The 24,338-nt window shown below is 30.0% G+C and overlaps 2 protein-coding genes across 5 annotated transcripts in view; one reads left to right on the forward strand and one right to left on the reverse strand.

Moving 5' to 3' along the window:
• eIF3b (eukaryotic translation initiation factor 3 subunit b) overlaps positions 1-24,338 on the reverse strand; it is a 121,872-nt gene that overhangs the window by 35,743 nt on the left and 61,791 nt on the right. Inside the window, exons 2-3 of the mRNA XM_075375634.1 lie at positions 8,649-8,861; positions 6,756-6,951 (exon numbers count right to left, since the gene is read on the reverse strand). Of these exons, the coding sequence (XP_075231749.1) occupies positions 6,756-6,951; positions 8,649-8,861 (409 nt within the window). The remainder of the gene's footprint in view (positions 1-6,755; positions 6,952-8,648; positions 8,862-24,338) is intronic.
• Positions 11,042-24,338, forward strand: part of LOC142330409 (multiple inositol polyphosphate phosphatase 1-like) — a 90,746-nt gene continuing 77,449 nt past the window's right edge. Inside the window, exon 1 of one of the 4 annotated variants that reach the window (XM_075375635.1) lies at positions 11,042-11,265. Coding sequence is in view for 1 of the 4 variants with exons in the window: in XM_075375638.1 (XP_075231753.1) it covers positions 15,568-15,604 (37 nt within the window). In the remaining 3 variants the exon portion in view is untranslated. Of the gene's footprint in view, positions 11,266-15,531; positions 15,605-24,338 lie in introns of those variants that run through there. The other 3 variants (XM_075375639.1, XM_075375636.1, XM_075375638.1) reach the window with 3 other exon arrangements.

Raw genomic sequence — 24,338 nt, forward strand, 5'->3', positions numbered from 1 at the left:
AATTCACAGCAGTAACGCAGAATATACAATATAATCGATAACTCAACATAAAATACATTGCTAGTCAACTGATTTCTGTGTTAGTAACTTAAAAGTTAGTTACCGTAATTTTTTGCATTTCTTTTTTAAATTATAAATTACAGAAATTTTTTTTAATTTTTGCACAAAACCACACCTTCTAAAAAATATCAATAAGTCAGAAAAACTGAAATAAATATATGTATCTGAAAACAATGAAAAAGATATGAAATTAAATAGAAAAATAAAATAAAAAATTACTTACTTGTCAATTCAATTAAAGTATGGTACGTCGTGAAGCATGGGTCAATGCATAGTGGTACTTCGCAACGCTCACAACGAAAAATTGCATCTGTACGTATGCCATTTGCGGAACATACTATGCACGCACGCCGTCTGTGCTCGTCATCTCTTTTTGGGAAATGCCCTCCTTCACAATTTTCCAGACGCATAAGTTGCCGATCTCTGACATAACTAGAGCGCGAGGGCATTCCAGTAGGCGCGTCCAGGACGAATCCCTTTAGAACGTCATTCCGGAATGACCTAAACCCGGAGGCATTGTCTACTGGATTGACCGACTTGTACGCCAAATATGCGTTGACTAAGAGCATGTCGAAAATATGAAAAAAAAATTTTTTAGTCAATTTTCGAAATCTTCGACGCATATTGTAGTCCGTACTTAGACGGTCACTCAAGTCAACACCACCCATATAACGATTGTAGTCAGCAATCATTATCGGTTTTACTAGCCTGTCAGTATTGTCAACTTTTACGACATAATTACCCTCCTCAGCAGGGCCATGGATCGAAGAAAGAAGTGAAACCATACGCTTATCATTCAACAGAATGCACGTCATTCCGTCAAGTGATACCCTACAGGCGAGCTGGCCGTTACGCATCTGTAAGTCTTTACGTCGCTTCACGGAGAACTCAGATGTAATCCTGACCTATTACACCTTACGGTGCCACATGCCAGAATTCCCATCTCTTTCAGACGTCGATATAATTGAAGAGATGAGAAAAAATTGTCCATGTACAAATGATGGCAAAGATTTTCGTACCTCGCAATTAGATCGACAACTGTCCGTTCAGTCTTAGTCTCAAGTAAATCTACACGTACGTAATCACGTCTCTCCTTCCCAAGGTACACAGCCATGTCGAAAGTGTAGCCCGTATTGTCGCAAAGTCTGTAAACTTTTATTCCAGATCGTTTAAGCTTACTTGGAATGTACTGACGAAAAAGGACGTGGCCCTTAAACGCGCACAGTACCTTGTCAACCACGATTTCACGTAAAGGATTACAGAGAGAGCGATTTTTTTGGCGTGCAATTTCGAATATGTCACGTACCCTCCAAAGTCTGTCGTAATCACCAGCTCTCATTTCTTCTTGCGTCGGTGGATCTGCATTCGAGAAGTGTAAATATTTCAAAATGTGAAGAAAGGTATTTCGCGCGAGCGTATTACCAAACCACGAAATATGAGATACCTCGTCGGTTGACCAGTATTCCTGTAAACTGTGTCTGACTGTATGACCCATTTCGATGCAGATTGCAAAGAAACGTTTCATAGAATCAACACTGATATCAGGCAAATTGGCATTTCCACCAGGCATCTCACGTTCCCTACTGCTATGCATAAACAGATTAGTTTGTTCTGTAACCTTTTCAAGGATATCCTTGAAAAAAAGGATAAATACATCGTAAGGCGTCTTATTATGAATACGTGGATCCGGAATATAAATCGGCGCATCACGTAAGTTACGACGACGTTTCTTAGGTCTTCCAGCTCTGCTACATGAGGCTGCAGTACTGGAAGTACTAGGAACGTCGGGGTTATGTACATACGCGCCAGGCGTCGGTCCAGTAAACGGAATAGGATTAATTACGTCATATTTACGCCTCTTAGTGCAGACTAACCACGGATTCTCTGTAGCAGGAAGGCAATCTCGTAACTGATAATCTTCATCGTCAGTATTTTTATCGTAATTACGTGAAAACTCGTCTAAATTGTGTATTTCATCAACCAAATTCTGCACAGGCGGACGTTCTTGAACTTCGAAAAATTCAGGAAGGTTCCTTACTATTTCAGCAGGTGGTTGATGAATTTCAACCGCGATTTCCCGGCCGACAACGTCGTCGTTACCAAAATCTGGCTCGTCCTCATCAGAGGTGAAACTGCGTAAATGTGGATCTTTTGACGGATCACATTCACGAATGTCATCCCCAATAAGGATGTCTAGATCTTGCAAATCGTCATCACTGTCATCCGGTAAATCGCTGAGAGGTTCATGTAATGCGGAAAAAATCTGATCGTCGTCCATATTATCCGCAAAAAAACGCAATAAAAACTACTAAGTTACGGCATAAAAAAAAGGAATGAAATTTTAAAAAAAAATCGTCGTTTGCAAAAAAAAATTTACGTACAGATATAAAAAAATTATAGACGTTACGAAGCGCGAATGCACCGAACGAAGAGACACTATTAAATAGGCGACGTACCGCAAAGAATAATATACTAACTCTGTATGACTATGCTTGAATGGCGAGACTGGGACGCGTGGGGTCGCTTGGCAACAATGCGGAAATGATGGAATTCAGCCCCACCCTGCTGGAGTGATAGAAAGTGACAATTTATTCTCATTCTCCTTTCTTTGTTCTATACATTGAGTAACGGTACATGCTTCTTGGACAAAAGGCTAAGCCTACACAAGTGGTGAAGTGAATAAACTATACTGGTAAATAAATACTGGTCAAGTAAAGTAAACCCTTGAGACTAAGTGAATAACCTTTTACTAATACTTATAAGTAAACACTTGTAACATTTGTACTTGTAACAAGTATTTGCGAGAAGTTTTCCCATTTTGCTTTCACTTATCCAGTATTCTCTTTACTTATCAGTTTCATATCCTGAACATCATCATGTTCAGACACTTTTGTCAATACATCAAATGTTTCTCATGTTTTAATCAATCCAGCACCATTTGCATGCAATTCTTTTAGCAAACATCATCATGTGTAGTGAAGAGACTAATTTCGAAGTACAAGAACCAGTCTAACCATCTGCGTTAGAAAGTAGCAGAATGTATTTGGTAAATATTCTTAAAGAAAACACCGTTGTTTTAGACTGGTCTATGAGTTCTAAAAGAATTGCTGCCAAAGAAAAAGCATGGAACACTATTCAGAAGGAATATCAGAAAAGTGCGGGGAAGTCGATTACAGTAGAAAAACTAAAAAAAATTAAATAACTGAAAACTGAAAAAATAAAAGTGGGAATAGAGCAGTGAAATTACTAAAATGGGAATCAAACCTCTGAGTTACTTAAAATTCATGAAAATCCTGTATTTCATCAGATACCAGGAGCAACCAATGTAGGAATTGAAAATAGGATTCACGAAGATACCCCAGCCTACTAACATCATTTAAATGTTTCTCAACATTGTGTAAAACAGAACAAGCCCAAATACTTTCGGAATTTTTCCCAATTTACACGAACAAGATTCGCCAATATTGGGAACCGTATCTTAAGTTGACCAAAAATGCGTTCAATAACAACTCTTTCTTTAGAATGTTGTTTATGGAACACTTCTTCCTGCTGGTTTAAAAGGTATTATTAACCACGGGCCAATTCCGTACCCACTGTCTCCCAAAAGGCATACCATACCATTAAATTTAGCCATGGGTTGGCAAACACTGCTCCGTTTCCAAATGCGACTGTCATGGGTGCTACCCGGCCAAGAAGCATCAACGCTAGTGATTTTTTCAGTGGAATCACATGTTACCTAAACGTTGATGCTGGGATACTTTTTACGGTTTATGTAACAGTCTAGCGTGCTGGTTTATTTATTTCTAAGTGCGTGCAATCCACAGCGCACCTATTACGCTCGGCAATTTAAAACGAGAACTCAATTTCCTTTTGGCTTCATTTAACTCATGAGCATTCTGTGGAAAGTTAATCCACTCAGATGCATTTTGGTTTATTTTATTCAGAACGTAATCGTAAGTTTTGCATACTGTAGAACGGCGAATCCCGAAGTCTTCACTGACACAGTTTTGAAATCCAGGGTCTGATAAGTACCGCAAAAATACTTCCATCTTCTTCTGTTGCGATGACAGAGCACCTCCTCGCTTTTCATTACTTTCTTCCAAAAAAGCGTTCGTCAAAAATTCAACTGATTCTTTTGTAAAAGGAATTAGTTCTTCATATCTTCATGGACTCAATGCTCGCCTTTCTTTGTAAGTTTTTGGTTGACGAATGTTGACAAAGGCAGCCATACCAAGTATAAAAAATTAAATGAAAGTTTGATAAGGTTACTAAATAGCTACCTTGAAATTCTACTAGTAAATACTTGAATACTCTTCCGAACTCAGGATTTTATTCACTCGTTTGAAGTAGAATCTGACCAGAATCAGTAATTGCGTGTAGTTACAAGTAAATGCTTGATAAGTAAAGGTTATTCACTTCCCTGTTTTACAACTAATGAGAATACTTGTCAAGTATTTGGTTTACCGTTGTTTATTCACAGAACTGCAAGTAAATACTTGTATAATTGCAAGTAAAAGTAAATACTGGCTTTTATTCACTTCACCCAAGATTTGGCGTAAACGTTGACAAAAAATCCCCCTCCCACTTGTAACTAGACAAACTCTGTTAGAAATAGCACTAACCGAATGATCCCGATGTCACTACGCTCTACGAAAACAAAAGATTCAAACTGAATACAATGCTAACGTACGAGGTTGCATTGGGAGATGTTTTTCATAGCATATACACACGACCGGCTTCCTCCGTTGGCCGCAGTGATGCAACTTCAAATTTTTATAACAAAATTTCCCTTTACAATGTACAGATACAAACTACATAACTTTAAAGATTGAAATCTGTTCTTTCCAACAATAATAACAGCTTATGAATAGAATGATCGGTTCATATTTTACAGGTGGCAAAAGAATAACCTTTCAAATCCCCGTTATTGGGTTAACAGCATTTAACAAGTTAAAACAAGTTAACAAAGTTTTTTTTATTACAATCATAAAAAATGTATTTTTAGGCAACAGATTTTTGTTTTTTTTATTTTTTATATTACATATTATGAAAATACCAGAAATATGGATATAAACCTGTTTTATTCAATTTGGTCAAAAACCATAAGAAATCATCAAGTTTACCCCTTAATCTGGATTCCTAGAATTTCAATATGGTTTTATTTTCACTCTTAGCCAAACAATCAGGACAAAAACTTTCACTAGCTGTAACTCACTAATGGAGCAATTCCAGATTCATGTTTATATGAGCTTTTTTTATTTTTGCTAGTAGAAGAGCTCAGAAAGTGCTGGTAACAATACATGAATATATATTATTATTCATTATATACATTATTACTATATACATTATTTTATACATATAAAATAATACTATATTACTATATACATTATTTTTGAACTACATAATTAGGTATTTGTAGAATTATGGACTCAGACCATATTTAATATGTATATAATATATATGGCATATTTACCAAAACCCACAGCTTAAGTTTACTTAATTTAATTGAATCAAATGTCATTCTTAATTTACTGATATCAAATTATTTAATCTGAAAATAATGTTACGTTACACTTCTATAGTGCTAAATTCCAAGATTTTTTAGTGAAGGTATATGTGGGAGTGAGTCTTAAAATTGTTTAGAAATGTTTAACCAGAGCTAAATTCGGTACTTACATATTAACGCCACCGCAGCTACGGCTTTATTTAAAAACAAAGTAGTCAATCAGATTTCGGTGGAAAATGGGCCGATATAGTTTAACATAGATTCAAAAGTCTCTTTATTAATTTTAATAAATGGTTATTTATATTTATTTATTTTATAAATATAATTTAACCAAACTTAACCTACGCTCGCTAACCTTGACTAATTAACAGGAGTGTTTTTGTTTTGATTATTTAAATAATAAATAATTGCAATAATTACTGAATTTATTAAATAAATACTCAAAAATTTATGGTGTTAATTAGTCAAGGTTAGGGATACGAAGGTTAAGTTTGGTTAAAATTATATTTATAAAATAAATATAAATAACCATTTATTAAAATTAATAAAGAGACTGTTCATTTTCCACCGAAATCCGATTGACTACTTGGTTTTTAAATAAAATTACACCAAGCCATCAGTTACAATATTAATTTCATTCACTCATTTTTCAGAAGAACGAAAGTTTTTTGAAAACATCACTTGGCAATTACAACAATGGTAACAATTTCATACAATAATTTCCTATCATCCCACCTTGGATGTAGTCTAAACATTTTCATTAAAATTATTTAATTTTATACAGTTTTATTACATTGAATGCACTTCTACAAATCTCTATAATAATATTCTGATTGTAATATGACAAAAATGTACTTTACATATAGATAAGACAATATGACTTTTTTTACTTACACTGAACTGATCACACAAACTACAGGTAAGAGTGGGTTCTGCCTTTAGTGTATATACATCCAGTGAATTAAATTAAGGTTTAATTTAAAGTTGTGCTATTATATACCACTATTATGTCACTAAGCAAAATCTTTACTTCTCATGAATGTTCTGTTCTTTTCATAAGTTATCAGTATCATCAGATTAATAGAAGAAAGTTTGCTACCTAGCACTACCATATAAATCATTAAATTTTATTTTCACTATGGCTATAGACAGGAAAAAGAAGTGGACTAAAAAAAGGAAACCAACATACCCTTTCGTTGTTCCATTTTCATGCCTAGGATAATATTCATTGATAATGTTGCCAAATTTAGAGAAAATCTTATTTATAACTCCTTGCAGTTTCTCTAATCGTTCAGGCCCAACTTGTGGTACACCATCTACAACTATAACAGACTCAAACCCATCCATTTCATGGGGTTTGTCCTTCAGGATATCTCCTAAGAGTTCTGTAAGTGAAAAAATAAATACTAAGAATGTTTTTTTGGGATTTTCCCCATTATGTGTCAATATGACAAGTTACACTACTTTGTTTAGATTATTTTGCTTAATTCAGCACAATACTGCTAATGAATACTCTGCTTCAATTCAATTAAAAAGTATTTTCCATTGGTCATTAACTTTGTGAGTTGTGGGGGGAACTGTAGATAATTCTTTCAAATCAGATGAGAATCAATTAGTTTTTGTAAAGCAAATGAAACAAATCTACATTCAGACAAACATTAGTATTTGTTTAAGTAAAACCTACTTAAACTAAAAAGAAAATAATATAAAAATCATACCAATATCTATCTATAGCATAAATTAAAAACAAAATTGAATTTAATTTTCTTTTATGGGAAGGATGGAATAATTGTATTTACTACATGTTACTTATAAAAATTCAAAATATATCTCAAAGAAGAAATAAATTTAAAAAAAGTTTGATACTGGAAGAAAACTGCTGTTTCCAATAAGTATCTAAAGAGAACAATAAAAAATTACATAATGAAAGTAATCTTAAGGTGTACAAACTCTCCAAAATTGATGTAGCTTATGTAAAATCACATGGGGTACAGTATTTGCTTAACAGCACATATGCCAATAAAGAATAACAGATATTACTAATTTAAAAGAATCAATATAATCAAATGAAAGATTCACAGGTAATTAATATTTAAATTAGTCATAATATAATCCCGTTATACTTGCAGGATTATATTACCGCAATATACCCTAAAAATATTCTAGCACAATACTTAACCCTAAACATGTTTGTATTTTTTACTTTACTAGACCATAACTGTCATACTTAATACAATTCTCTTAAAATTCAAGATGTTAAATAAATTTAATTGTTCAAATACTGTTTACCCACTTCTATTGGATTAATCTTTTCAACAGATTGAAATTCGGTTTCAATTTTTACAGAAAATATGTTACTAATCAATTCTTTCAAAGTTATTTACTAGTCAACATGCTAATCGATTTGTGAAAGCTGTGGTTAATAATTACTGAATAACTATACCATATGAATAATCAACCATGTCAAAATTAGTAAGATGCAGTACATAAAATAAATTAAAAGAAACCTATACTTAACATACTAATTTCAAACAAACAATATTTAAAATTATCATATTAGTTGAGAATGTTACTGTTCTAAGAAAAATCAACTTATAAGCTTCATATTAAGAAAGTTTTTACAGAAAATATATATTATTTATTTTCATGAAATAAGGATTTAACTGAGGTAAAAACTTACGAAAGGGCAACTCATTTTTAATGCAGATCAACAAAAATGTAAAATCTGCAAAATAAATTTAACGAAAGAATGGTGTTAATTTTAATGAAAGAAAATACGTTGGATCTTACTACCATAGTCAGTGATTAGGCTAGTTTTATCTGTTTAATAAATCAAAGAATATCAAGATTATGAAATAACCTAGCGGCATCAAATTTAACCATATTGTATTTTAAGTGACTACACTAGAAAATTTTTCAGAATCTGTGCTGTTATAAACTACGTGGGTAAACAACCGGTAAAGTTTATTAAAGAAATTTTAAGCAGTAAACAAGAAGGAGAATCAGTACTAAATGTATACTTAATAAATTTAAAAGTAATTGGCACACAGCGGCGAATCACTAACATAAAATAAATACAAACCTTCATCACTAATCGGATCGACGTATCCCTCTGGATCGCTAAAGTTGGGTTCATCATCGTCACCCTGTTGAGCTTTTGTATTTTTGACATTATCACTATTTTGTGACGATTTTTCTGAATCTTTCTTTTTAGCCATCTTGGAAACCTCATGGACAACAGCAATCGTCGTAGCCGGAACCGATTCACGTGTCAGGGGAGCCAATGTACAGCAAGCTAATAACAGAAATACTTCTTTTATGTAACAAACAACTTACCTTCAAATAAAAAGAATAAATCATCTACAAATAACTAAAAGATTTTTCATTAATCTGTCTCTAAAAAATTAATTCACTTCAGGAAAAATATAACATAATTTTTGTAACTTTACATTTTCAGTCGATTAATTAATGTGAATGCTATAATATTACTTCATTTGGGGTTTTTAAATAAAATAATTGGATGATTGAGGGTGTCAGATTAAAAACAATAACTAAATAACTTTTATAATCAGGTAAAAATTTTATTGTGTGGTAACAAAAAAAAAAACGATTTACATAAAAATGAATTCGACGGCATTTGAAAAAGATTGTAATAGTTGTATGTACGATCTAGTAACAATGCCATCTGTCAGCAAACCTTTTTTTACTGTTGTGTGACGTAAGAACATGAGGTAAATCCAAAGTCCACCATAAAATAAGATTTTTTCATATTATTTTCGACAATTATCGTGTGCGGGGTAACTATTAGGTGACGGCGAATTTTGGTTGGAATTAGAAGAATTCACTGATGAAAAAAATACTTGTGATCACTTGACTGTTCGAAAGTTGCGCGCATTTTTAGAATTTAACAAACAGATAAAATCTTTAGTTTCATCAGAGAATAGCGAGAAAACTAAATTCAAACCCTGAACAAATAAACATAAAGTACTTATTTTTAATATACTCAAAAAAGATTCTGACACCAGCTTGTATTGTAAGCCCCGTGAAGTGTAACATAAAAATTTAAACTGATTAAGCTGATCTTTCATTCAATTACTTTGATTGCCTAATGATCATTTTATTTTAATATTATAATTGGTAATACTAGAATACTTAACATTTTGGGTATTGTAATTAGTCAAAATATGTTCAATTTTTTAATCATCTTCAAAAGGATTTAAAGTAGAAGTTTACAAATTTTTACTGAAAAGTGAAATGAAACAGCAAAAATTAGAAATGATATTTTAATTGCCTTTTTAGTGAAACTATGAACATTGAAATCCTATAGCTACAATATATAGTTGTAGTAGTCGATGTAATAAATGGTTCATTTTAAAACTGTATTTAAGTCTCAAAAAGAGATTATAGAAATAAAATTATAGATTATAGATTCTAAAAATCTAGTTCTAACATACATTTATTGCTTTTCATCATTTAGTCCTATTTATAAAAAAACTTTTATGTTTTAATTTATAAAGGGGACTCCCTTTCTTATTACGGCTTCTTTCTTATGTTCTTCAATTATTACTGTTGCTGTTTGGTTCCTGTACACGTTAGCAATTGTTCTTCTATATCTTCTATAATAGTTATTATTATATAATTTTATTTCTGATTTGTCTGTCTTTTTGAACTTTTAAAAAATATATGATTTTATTTTTTTGATAAAAAACGAGAATTTTGTTGGAAATGCTATTACTACTTCCCTTAAAATGTTGCCTGTGAAAGCCAGTTTCCCTCACATGTTATCTATTTAAATTTCTGGAACAGTATTTTGTAGGGGCAGCGTTTATAAATATATTGAATATGTTAAAGAAAAGTAATGTCATGAGGGAATTTCAAAGCTCTTGGATGGCTAAGACAATGACAATTATACAAAGAAAACTAGGCAATAATATGTAGTTTTAGTAGAAAAAAATTCGGGAAGTTCAGAACAATAAATATAACAAGTATATAATAAAAAGTTAATCTGAAAACAAAATTAATGTACTAGTAATGAAGTTGTAAAAATATGACAATGCATTACATTTTTTAAAAATTGATCACAAAACAAATATACTGAGAAATATTTCTCTACATTATAGTTCTCTATTTCGGTGGTCGTTACTCCGATTACGTGTCTGACAGAATTTCTTTCTCTGATTGATCCGGTATGCCAGGGTTCATAAAAAAAACAAAAATACAATTTTTTGAATTTGTTGTTGATTCCATGTATATAGCAAAAGTTTTTTCGATTGAGTTTAGAGTTTGGATCGATTATACATCCAAAATAAGTCTCCATTTTAAAAGGTCCACCATTATAAAACTGTATAAAATTAAAACAATAAAGAATGTTCCCGTTTTTTTTAACCGTGACGTCATGGTTATTACTCTGGAGACGTCATTAATGAACCGTTCGTTCACTGGACTGTATGCCAATGTTTGAGAGTAGCGTCTATGAGTATACGTACCTAACTCACTACTACAGTGTACCTGGCTGATAACTAGTTTTTTTACGCGACAGCACAGTTGCGTGGTTACAGGCATGGAATCAACTACATAAGAGTTTAAATTTCTAAACGATTTAATATTTTTATTGAACGAATTCTAAACTTCTGTGTATAAATATCAGTAAATATATATTATACATTATATACTTTACGAAAAAGATATCTCTTAAAAAGGTAAGTAAACATATTACCATTTTAAAAACAAAATAATTATGTCATACATATCGATACTTGTTTTATAATAATGTATGTTTGGCGCAAATTCTTCGTAAATATTTTGGTTTATTTTTAATTTGATTAAATTAAATCAGAAAATAATTTTGTTTCTAAATTGTATTATTAATTAATATTTACAAAGGATTAAACGTTTTCTAAGAAATAAATCCAACCACACCATAATTGTGTTGACATTTAGTGTTGCTATTAATGAGTTAGAAACAACATAACTTATCTGATAAGTTCGTATATTAATTCTTAACTAAAAATCTTAATTCATATGATTGACAAATTTAATTATTTTTATTACTTCGTACAGACTTATAATAATCTGACAGATGGTCCTATCCAGTCTTAGATTAAAATAATTTTATTACCGTTAATTGAAACAACAAAATTAAATACGAAATTAATAATTACAAATTAAAATATATATAAATAAGAATTAAAATAGGATGTTAATTTTTTTTTAGTAATGTTGTTCTTAAATAACGCAAAAATCTTTGTACGAGTATTACATTAGGTGTGTTATATTTTTGCCGATGTATTTGAAGCATAATGATTCGTTCCATAATAACGATAAAAAAGGTAATCTCGTTTTATTATATATTCTTTTTTTCTGATAACCTTCGTAATTTCATTTTTTAAAACATACATTGAAGAAAAACGAAATAACTTTTAAGGAATTAAAAAACAATTATAACCCGATTAAATAATTATTACTTGAGAAATCGCTGATAAACGGAAAATCAATTGTACAAAAAGTACACAATTAACGGTGAAAATGAGAAAAGATTACTTTTCAAGGCATTATTTTTATAAATTTGTTGGGCGTTTCATACAGGCGTAAAATTGAGTAACATGAAAAGATACCAAAAAAGCACAGTTTTCCTTTAATGTTTTTTTTTGTTGAAATACTTGAATAACAGAATGCAATCGTGTAGGTACAAAAAAGTAGAATAAACAAGATCACTCTAGATTTTTTACCATTATTATAAAGCATCCAACTCATCGGCAATACTACAATGCAGCAGTTACAAGTCCAGCAATTTTTTGCTGGAATTATACAAAAAAGAAAGAAGAAATTGGAAATGGAATTAAGTATAAATTTTACTTGTGTCCTTCGATTTTTAGGATTTAATTAACGGCACTGTCTCCGGAATTAAATTTAACACATTTTAAGTATATGAACTACCAACATCTACTGTTGAGTCACAAGATACTCCTTGGGCTGTTTGTCGCACAACAACCACTTTGTTGTACAACTAATGTGAACAAATATCATGCTATGAAATTATAGTACTTTTCGTATGATAAATTACTTTATATTTAATTAATTCTTTTTTTTTGTTACTACTCATCTTCTATTTCAAGATTTTAAAAAAAATGTGTGATGTCAAAAAATAAATCTTTATTCTGATTGGTTCAAATATAATATAAAAATACATTATATAGATCACATTAATATAACATGAACTATAAATATAAAAATACATTTTAAGATAAAAGATAGAAGTGTTTAAAGTTCATATTAATCATTTAAATACAAACACATAAAATAATGTTAAGGTAAATAAATAAAAAATAAAAAAATTACTACAAAATAATTAACAATTCAGATGCCCATTTAAAAATACAATTCAGTATTAACAATTAAGTATTATTTAAAAATTCATCAGCATATCACTTACATAAAAGACAAAGTTAATGTAAATTCACTGTTTAAATTTGAATCAATATTTTATACATCATTTACTTCGTACAGATACAGAATCTATTTTTAGAAGTTTGAAAATTTGTTTTTAATGGAGTATAATTTTTACCTACTTCATTCTTGGCCTTTAAAAATCTCTGCAGCACATGAACACATCAAAAACAAAAACATTATGTTTCTTTTATTAAAATTAAAAATCCACTGGGTTGGTCTAGTTGTAAACTCCTTGTCATAAATCAACCATTTTAAAGTCAAGAGTTCTCAGGTTCAAATTCTAATAAAGGTAGTTGTTTTAATTTGTATTTGAATACTACTAGATCATGGGATACTGGTGTTCTTTGGTGGTTGGGTTCCAATTAACCACATGTTTCAGGAATGGTTGGTCAGAGTTTGTTCAAGACTACACATTTACTGGTACAGTTACATTACACTGAAAGTCACTATGACTTTTTTTGTTGATGCGACAATAAATAAAATATTAAAATAAAAAAAAAAAATTATTAATAAGTAGTGTGGAAAAATAGATTTTGCAGTTACTGTTAGACTAAACCCTTTTGTTGTAGCCTATGTTTTGATGATTGTTGAAGGTATATTGATGAGATTTGATTGACATCTGATTATGTTAAATACGAGTCAAAGTTATATAACTTAATTTTTTAATAGATTATATATATATATAAAGTACCAGAGGCATTATATGCATCAGAAACTACCGCAATTGGAGCATGAAACGTCACAAAAATAGAAAAATAAATACTTAAAAAAATTTTTGAAGCAGTACATAGAGATGGCATATGGATGAAGAGACCAATCAGGGAATTGTATGAACAAATGGACAAACACAGGTATGATCAGAAAACGCAGACTTACATTCTATGGGCACAAACAATGAATGAACAACAACAGACTCATTAAGAGGATCTTGATGTAGTGAACAGCTTAATCAGGAAGCCCGATTGATACCATCGAAAAAAAGAGGATGTAAAACAAGCAGAGATCAACAAGAAAATGATGGGAGAAAGAAAAAAGTTAGAAAAAAAATTATGAATATGAAATTTGAAGTGAAAGAAAAGAAGAAAACACACATATACACACGCATGCGCACACACATACACACACACACTTTACTACTTTTTTTATTTACATAATGAATGTACAAAACTGACAATTAGAAAATTATGTGATCAATTAATAAAAACTAAATGATGAAATGTAATATATATTCAGAGAAATATAAAGCACAATTATATATTGCGCAATAATATCTATAATTAATTATGTTTCATTTTAATATAAAGTAACAAAAGAAATTTATTTATGTAATGTGATACATATAGGCTATATTATTTATACATCATAAAATTTATTTAAATCATTCCAACCTGATAACAAACTAAACAGAAAAAATATACAGCTAATATTCTAGAAAACCATGAAAATTTTGAAACTATAAATCTTCTTGGCAATAGTAAAATACATGGAAAAATGAAATTAGTATACCTTAAGGATTTGTTTTGAAAACCATACAACTACAACTCATCGATGATAAATAAATATTAGAGGTACACCAATGGGTAATTCATGGGTCAAAACAATACCCATTCAACACTGTTTTTTTTTCGTTTAGTATTTGGAACCACCATAAGGTGGTTCTTAAGAGGATGATATGCATGAATTTAAAAGAAGTGTAGTTTTGTACAGTCTCAGGTTGACCATTTCTTGTTCTTTGAACACCATTCCAGTGTTCTTTGGTGGTTGGGTTTCAATTAACCACACATCTCAGGAATGGTCGAACTGAGAAAGTACAAAATTACATTTCATTTACACTCATACATATCATCCTCATTCATCCCCTGAAGAATTATCTAAACGGTAGCTACCGGAGGCTAAACAGGAAAAAGAAAAAAATGAAAGAAAGGTTGACCATTCCTGAGATGTGTGGTTAATTGAAACCCAAACACCAAAGAACACTGGTATCCATGATCTAATATTCAAATCCATATAAAAGTAACTGCCTTTACTAGGATTTGAACCTTAGAACTCTCGACACTGAAATCAGCTGATTTCCAATGATGAGTTCACTACTAGACCAACCCTGTGGGTTTAACATTATTAATCTACAAACAGATAAAGGATACAGGGAAAAAGGAGTTTAGTTCATATTTATGATTTCACTACTAGACCAACCCTGTGGGTTTAACATTATTAATCTACAAACAGATAAAGGATACAGGGAAAAAGGAGTTTAGTTCATATTTATGATTTTTGTTTTATTGAATCATGAAAAAATTTATGGTATTCTGCATCATCCTGTCCATTTATTGTAATGAAAAATGAGCTCAGTTAGAAGTAAACAGATGTATTATAAAATCTTGTAGTCAAAGAGAGGGATTAGTCCATTGAACTGGCAAAGAAGGAGCTAATTCCATACGTCATTCTCCGTGCTCTGAAATTCATGATCATTATTAATCATAATACAGTTTAGTTCACAGACAGCCTCATACAATAACCTAATTCATTGTTAGTTTAATTGTTATTCTGTGAACATGCTGCTATTCAGTTTTGTTTTTTCCTTCATTTTTAGTAAGTAATTTTTTTTATATTATCAAAAAATTCTGAAAAAATAAAAATTTATTACCTTATTGTTAACAAAAAAAGGCATTTAACAAATTATAAGAAAATTTACAAAAAATGTATTGAAGAGATATTGAGTTAAGTTACTTTGCTTTATAAAAAAAATATCTTTTTAAAAATTACAAAAAAAAATATATATATAAAGATTATAGTACATTAATAGAATAAACTTTTTAGTGAGAGTTAATCAAAATATACTTTAAATAATACTTTGTCTTAAAAAATAATATGTAATATGTATTTGCTTTATTATTGATCTTCATTTATGAGCTGAAAAATCGTATACCCATTTTAAACAAAGAATCTGTGAAAAACTGTATTCTTTTTGTCATTCCAACCAATCCATAGCAATAGATAAACATCCATTAGCTTTTTTGTGTGATGCATCTGGATCATATTACATCATTACATCATAGTTGACCAAACATATAATGCTTCCATCAATATTTTCAGAAATTAATTTTATAATTAGTCTAACAAATTAAATTCATGTAAATTTACATGAATTGCAAAAAGTCAGTAAAAACAAAGATCATAAAAATACATTTCCTGTTGAAACAAAGCTTTATTTGAATTGTATTTAAAATATTTTAAATAGTGCATTAATTTGTTTAAAATTCCCTAGTGTAGATGCAGTTGTGATATTGGATATTAATATCCTAGTTCTGGGGCAAATAAATTATCCAAATTATAGGTAGCCCTGCTCTATATAATCACAATTTAAAAATGATGATAAATTATTTTTATCTCATTCAAAAAGGTTACAATCCTATGATGTATTTTTACATTAAACAGGATGTAAATTATGTTCAAAGCATTAAATGTATAGCATAATTAAAATCAATAAAACACTGTGTGCATATATTGTATTGTTAATCTTTTTCTTTTATCTTTTTATATGTGATTTTCCATTGTTTTCTTTATTTAATTTTTTATATTGGAGATTTTATATACTCTGATCAGTAAAGTAGGTTTGTAGTAAAGTTCAACTGTTGTATGGGGTTGTTAGATGTACTTTTTTCATAATTAATGTTAACAGTCGGTTTCCGAAAAGTTAACTTTTATTGGCGGTGTATAAATCACAAGAAAAGTTGATGTGAATTTCAAAGATGGCATTATAGACCTACAAATCAAATTTCAGATTCACTGTATTATTCCTGAAACTGTATAGTAGAGGTGAACTATATTTAACAGTTTATCCTGAACAATAGATTATGTCTTTTCTAATGAGAACCATATTCTGTCTAGTAATTACCAACTTAGCTGGATTAATGCAAGCCTATGGGAAGTGAGCATGGTGTTGTACTCATTAAAAATATTATTTCTATTGAAATATTATTGTTTTAAAAAAAAAAAAATTAAAAAAATAATTAATTTTTAAATTAAACAATTATAACTCATATATCAGAGTCCAATAGAAGTTTCAAAAACAGCTGTAAATAAAAATTCATTAATAAATAGTATTTTCTGTCACTGAAAGTGTAAAATTACTTTTTATTTGTTATTCTTAGAACTATGTGTCACACAAAGTTTAACAATGCAATTGCCAGCTCATGTTACTTTTGTATTATTATTATTTTTTCACATAACTCTTTTATACATGTTGACTTCATTATTAACATATTTCAAAAAGAAGGAATTTCTCAATTGAACTTTATTTTTTTTGTTTTAGTTCATCTGAGCATAACCTTTACAAAGTGTAACAATTTGGATAAATTTTTTTTTAGCAATACAGAATGATCCCACATCATTACCCAGTGGCTATATCATTAGAAAGAGTATTGGTTGAAAAACCCATCTAGTCTGTAGAATGTGTATTTATGATCTTTGGAAAGCTTCTGTATTGAATATGTGCCTTAGATTACTCACAAGGCTGCACTCATAAAATTTCCAGTTCCAGAATGTTTGATTTTGTATTACAGCAGATTACAAGAATAGAAAGGCAGCAGGGTACATGAGATTTTGTGAAAAACATACATGTTACCTTGATAAGCAGAAAACTTTATCTTTTTTGTATTAAATGTCTAACGTTTTTTCATGAATTAGATCTTTAGCAAATTATTTTATCAATGTTCGCTTATATAAGTCTAGGCAACAGCAGTCTCCTTCATTATGTAGAATTTAAGGAAGTGGTAATGTATTTCATTAGGAGATATGATAATGATGAATTTGTAATGTTAAATTAAAAAATAAGCCAGACTTTAATTTAAAAAAATTTTAAGTGAAAGGACAATTTTTTTTTCTCTCAAAATGTGGTACAGCATTCCAGCACCACTGCACTCCTGATTACTTGATACTTGCTTGACCTATTCCCTATAAACACATATGTCTTTCACTGGCTTGTTAACAGAGGTCACGTTCCATTGTTTAATTGTTAGATCAATTCAAAAAACTAATGGGTAAAAATTATCTTGTTTAATTTCAAGACAACATTAGTTTCTCTTGTGAACAATCTGTTTTGTAGGCCTGTACATTATTCACCTTCAACGAAGTTATAAAAGTAAAATGAAAACTTTAAAAAAACGAACCGACAAAAAAATTAAATTAAAAAGAATTGCAAAAAAAGGAAAAATATACTTAATTCTATAAAGTCGCTGCCAACTTTGCAATAAATTATGAGTACACAAGATACGGATTACGACATTTGTTTGAATTTGCCACCAACTTCAAAAAATAAGTTAAAGATTGTATTGAGAGCACAGTGGAAAAATTATTTTTTTCCTTTTCAGTGCAAATATATATATATATATATATGAAATTACTATTATTATAAGCTTTATATAGTCGTATTAATAATGATTCAAATAAAATTGAAAGCAATCCATTTGCTCGTAAATATACAATAACTACGAAAATCTCTTAATTCCGCGATATAAAATCTAGAGGGAACATTTTTTTAAATATTGGGATCCATTAGAAAATGGGGTTTTATAAAATTTATTTTTAGTGCTTAAAATAGGGAAGTATTTTTAAAAATAAGGTATATTTTTATTTTTCATTCGAAATATTTATATCCAGCAGGAAATATATTTGGGAGGGTATTTAAAATTTAAATTATTGAAACCTAAATAAATATGTTGTTACATATTTAGATTGTTGTTAAATGTTTTTAAACATGTCCAAGCATCTAAATATTTAAAACAGCCTTTTAAATGTAAAATGCTTGGACATATAAACATTTAAAAGTCCCTTTTAAATGTTTAAATACTTGGAAATACCTGATTAGTAACTTAAAAAAGAAAATAAATAAAAAAAATACATTTTTTTAATCTTTCTTTATCCTGTTGTGTGAAGTAAATTTTAAAATGCTAAATTCATAAAAATTTAAAGAATAAATTTTATAATTATAGAAATTGTAGTATTTAATTAAAATTAACCTCTGAAAAACTCATTTTTAAAAATCAATATGAATTACATAACAAATGTAAATATATACTATGTTAGTTGTGACAGATAAATAAGTTTATTTTACTAAATAATGGTAATAAGTTAAATTACTATTGTTGCATAATATATTTAAACATAGTAATTATTGTTACAGGCCTGTTATCAAGATAGGTAAGAAATATTCTTGGCTACCACAAATGATTTAAAAATATGTATACTGTATAATATTTTTGTTATAATAATAATAATATCTTTTCATTAAATAATAAATACGTAAATAAAAGTTTATAAATCGCGGTGAAAAATTTTATTTAAAACCTGACAGTTTTGTTAATTTTTTTTATCAACACAGATGTTAAAACGATGTTTATGACCTCAAGTGAAATGTTTGCGATTATCCAAAACTTGAGAGGATAAAATTATATTATTTTAAATGTCTTTATTTGCCGAAATAAATAAATAAATAAATAAATATATATATATATATATTCGGCTCGTACAGCTGACATTGTGTTATCATTTGTGTTTTCACAAAGGCCGAGAAATTTCCAAGCTTTTTAATTTCAACAAAAAAATTATTTAAAATACAGACTTTTAACTTTATAAAACTTCAGGTAGTTTTAGAATTTAGCATTAAATTATTGATACTTAAAATTCAGTTTTTTTTTTAAACCGATATTTTCAACTTCAATTATTGTACTGAAATTATTTTCTTACTGTAATACAAAAATTACAACATCTGAAATTCGGGCCTTTTTTTTATTAGCCTTTTCTTTCTTTTTTCTGTTTAGCCTCCGGAACCACCGTAAGGTTTAGAGGATGATATGTATGAATGTAAATGAAGTTTACAGTCTCAAATCGACCATTCCTGAAATATGTGATTAATTGAAACCCAACCACCAAAGAACACCGGTATCAACGATCTAGTATTCAAATCCGTATAAAAGCCTTTACTAGAATTATTTGATTTTTTGTTAGCCTGCCCGACTACATAATGTACATATATTCTGTATTTTTGTTTGTTACCATCATTCAGAGAATAATATCACGTTTTTTCAACCTTCAAAAAAATTTCTTAAACTAGTTTATTGTATGTATCAGAACATAACTTTTATGTACAACTTTTGAAAAATTATGTATTTTCACACGTTTAAGAAAAAAAAAACCATTAAACTTTTTATTTGTAATACAGAAATAATAATAGCTTGGTAAACTGCTGAATACAGTTCTAAATTAAAAGGAATATTTTATTTCATTTATCTAATTGAAATAATTAGAGATGATGAGAGAACATATGTTCTTTTTCTTTCTGAAGTTTACCTGATTCAATCTTCGGATTTCCTTCCTGCACGTGGAGCTACAGATGTAAAACCAAAATTCTATTTGTCCTCACGACTGTGCCAACATATTTATTGTAATGGCTGCTGTTGTGGTTCTCGTAGAATGCCAAGGTCACAAATCTACTTAGCTTAGATCACATTTTTATTCTTATAGATAAAAAAACTCAATATGTAGTACGTACGGAATTTGTAGTAGCCTCGGGATATTTCTTCACTTCTAATTCATAACACATCTAGAGAAGTTCACGTAACATTATTTAATACCGTATAATACAATGTAATTGGATAAAAATGATAATTAATATACGTATCGATATCATCAAAAGACGAAGGATGACATGTAAAAAATTAAAACATTTTTCATAGCGATTATCACAATTAATGTCTTTTCAAAGAAAATTAGTTCATTTTAAGGTCATAAAGAAGTATTGATTAAGTTACATACTTTACCAAATTTAGATACACATTTTCTAAAAGATTAATTAGAAAAAATTATGTAACATTACATTAATAAAAATCAAAATACGAGATATAAAGAATTTAATTTTAAGTATAAAACCTCATCAATATCGTTTACTAATCAAAAAGTACATCGGATAGTTTATTTTAATGAGTAGTTTTCTGATTTTGTTGTCATGATACTTTTTTATTTTCAAAAAATTGTTTAATGAAAATAAATAGAATTGTTTTAGTTTTAATAAATTGTTATAAATACAAATTCAGAAGTAATAAAGATTTTTACAAATACAATGAAACTGAGAAAATGTTTGATTCCATAAAAAAAAATTAGATAAATTCTTCGACCACCTTATGAGTATGAATGATAACAGGCTCACGAAACAAATCTTTACATTTTCTAAAAAAAGAACTGAAATCAATGGACCTATGCGGTTCAAAAAAGACCTAAAAGAAATAATATAAGATAGAACAACCTTCAGAAAACTGAGATTTTAAGGATTTCCAAGAGAAGCAGAAAAAAGAAACCAAAAACGTCTAGTCAAAAGAAAGAGAAGGTAAAAACAAAGTGAAAAGATTTTAATTAGAATATCAGAAAATAAAACGTTTAAAAGAAAGAGAAATAAATGTTGCTTCACGTGGTTCTCAGTCGGCGAAACATAGAGTTCGGCAACAATAAGCGAGTAAAATATGCGGTACAATAATGGTTCAGGCACCGAGGTAAACAATTTTTACTTCTTTGTACGAACTAAAGGAAGTATTGTAATCACGAAAAATTTCGGTTTTCAGATTTCAATGGAAATATCCATTTTGACCATCCGTGAACCCATTTTGACTAGTTTCAGCGTAAGTACATGTGTATGTCGTATAACTCAAAAAAAATTAGCCGTAGGATGGTAAAATTTTGGAATTAGGACTGTTGTAACATCTAGTTGTGCACCACCTCCCCTTTTGATTGCAATCGACTGAACCAAAGGTGTCCAAAAAAAGCCCATAATTCAAAAACATTTGGATTTTGGACTTTTTCTTAACTGCAAAAAACCTCAGCGAGAGCTTTCCAACAATATATCATAAATGGTACTTATTTTCACTGGTTCCAGAGTTATAGCCAAATGGAATTTTAATTAATGAAATGAATTAACTGGATTCTCGAAAGGCACATCGGTTCGAATCCGACTACATATATACTTTCTTTTTAATTTAAATACTAGTATATTGTTTTATTAATAATTATTAACCTATGATTGTAAAAAAAAATTACAATAAATAATAATTCTATAATAACAAAAAATTTTTTTTTTAAATCAGAAGTTAAGATTTGTGTACTTTACATTTTAATTCAAATTTTTTTACAATGGTTAATTATTAATAAATCAATATATTTAAATTAAAAAAAGGTTAAAAAAAATATATGTATAAAATTTATACCGGATTCAAACCAATGTGTCTATGGTTACAGATCCGACACGTTTTCACTTACACCACATAACTACTTGAGCGACGTGAAACAAAATTAATATATAAACTAATATAAAATGCCGATACCACAAAAAAATGTGGTGTCCACGACAGTGTAATTGTGTAACTGTCCATTTTTTTAAAGAATTGTATCTCACTTTCAAATCAAATAAGTTTAAATGAAGTACAGCAAAAAATGTGTACATGTAATTTAATAGGCGTACAAGGAAGTCATGTGGTGTTCACATCAGATTTTTTAATACTGGGATAAGAAAGCTCACAGAAAGGTGGGACAAGTATCTAAACGTAGCCGGGGATTAAGTTGTAAAGTAGCACTTAGTTTCATTGTCACTGAATAAATAATTATTTTTCTACAGTCATTTGTCTCTTTAATTATTGCACGACCTTCGTAATTTATTTTAAATATTTATATTAAATTAAAAACTCATTTTATTTTGGATTAATCGAAAAAAAGTACATATAGTCGCGTGTTCAAGGTCCTCAAGGTTCGTCAGGGGTATTGTGAAATAGCACACGTAAAACTTTGTTACAAGTACAGTTTATTACTCTTAAAATATTTATAATGTACAAAATAGTAATTTAAATTGAATGCAAAATTAATTTAATTCTTTTTTTTTTGTCTTCAGTCATTTGACTGGGTTGATGCAGCTCTCCAAGATTCCCTATCTAGTGCTAGTCGTTTCATTCCAGTATACCCTCTACATCCTACATCCCTAACAATTTGTTTTACATATTCCAAATGTGACCTGCCTACACAATTTTTTCCTTCTACCTGGTCTTCCAATATTAAAGCGACTATTCCAGGATGCCTTAGTATGTGGCCTATAAGTCTGTCTCTTCTTTTAACTATATTTTTCCAAATGATTCTTTCTTCATCTATTTGCCGCAATACCTCTTTATTTGTCACTTTATCCACTCATCTGATTTAATAAAAACCAAAATACAATTCCGATTTACTAAAAACTTTATAATAATTTATACAGAATTAAAAGTAAAATAACAATCGAAAAATCAAAAATTAACTCATTGCAAGATTTCCTGTTTACAAAAGAACTAACCTACAATTAATGAATGAATAGAATACTGGGACTTTCACTCTTATTTACAAATAACTCTGAACAGCTTCTTGTTTTCAACCACTGTCCAAAATTCAGTACTCGTGACGCACTCTTCACTCGTTTGTTACCAAATACTTACTTCAAACCCTTCCGCATACCGTGATCGTTTTTGTCGCATATTAATTTGAACCTGAAAAACTGTCACTCCAGAACGGAATATAAGGATAGCGGGAGTTTATTATCTCCCTACTAAGCGCAGGGGCTGGACGAATGTCCCTTGCTGCTGTGTCTTTCGTTTATCGTTCGGGTCATTATTTATTAACTAGCGGTTATAAATGTTGTTTTATTTATGGACGGAGTTGTTATTCGCCCTTCCGGTCCTTTAGACCAGTGAGATATAATTGACCGGGGCTGATCGTGGAAGACAGTTGAGGTTGTTAGTACGGATCTGAGACATTCAGAAAGTGGCTCTTTAATAGTTGGATCTAGGCGCGGGGTCTTCTTTCCGCGGTTAGGTTTCTAGCTTAGTTCCTGAGGGCGACGTGGTAGCTGCAGGTGTCCGTTGTCTTCATTCTGAAGGCATAAACACGTAAATCTATCTCGGGGTGAATTTTTACCGATGTAGATATCCCTCGGGGCATCTGCATCGGTGGCATCTCTGCGGGGCCTGGACTGAAAGCTGTGTGGCACAATCAGTTTGAGGGCGAGAAGATGTCCTCCGTTAAAGCCACTACTGGCTAGGAACGGAGGGGGTGGTGTAGCGACCGGACACGCTACGAGGTGGGATCTTCTCCCCTCAGAGGGGAATCGAGATGATCGTGGAAGACAAGGCGCATATGAGGTTCGTACTCGCGGCGTGATTCCCTTCAGTCTATCACTCCGCTGGTCGCCGGGAGTATTTATATTTCCCTGTAGTACCAATATCCGACCGTCTTTTTGTTTGTTAAAGCGTAATTTTCCGCA

This window comes from Lycorma delicatula, chromosome 9, assembly GCF_047948215.1.
Source record: "Lycorma delicatula isolate Av1 chromosome 9, ASM4794821v1, whole genome shotgun sequence".
NCBI lineage: Eukaryota > Metazoa > Arthropoda > Insecta > Hemiptera > Fulgoridae > Lycorma > Lycorma delicatula.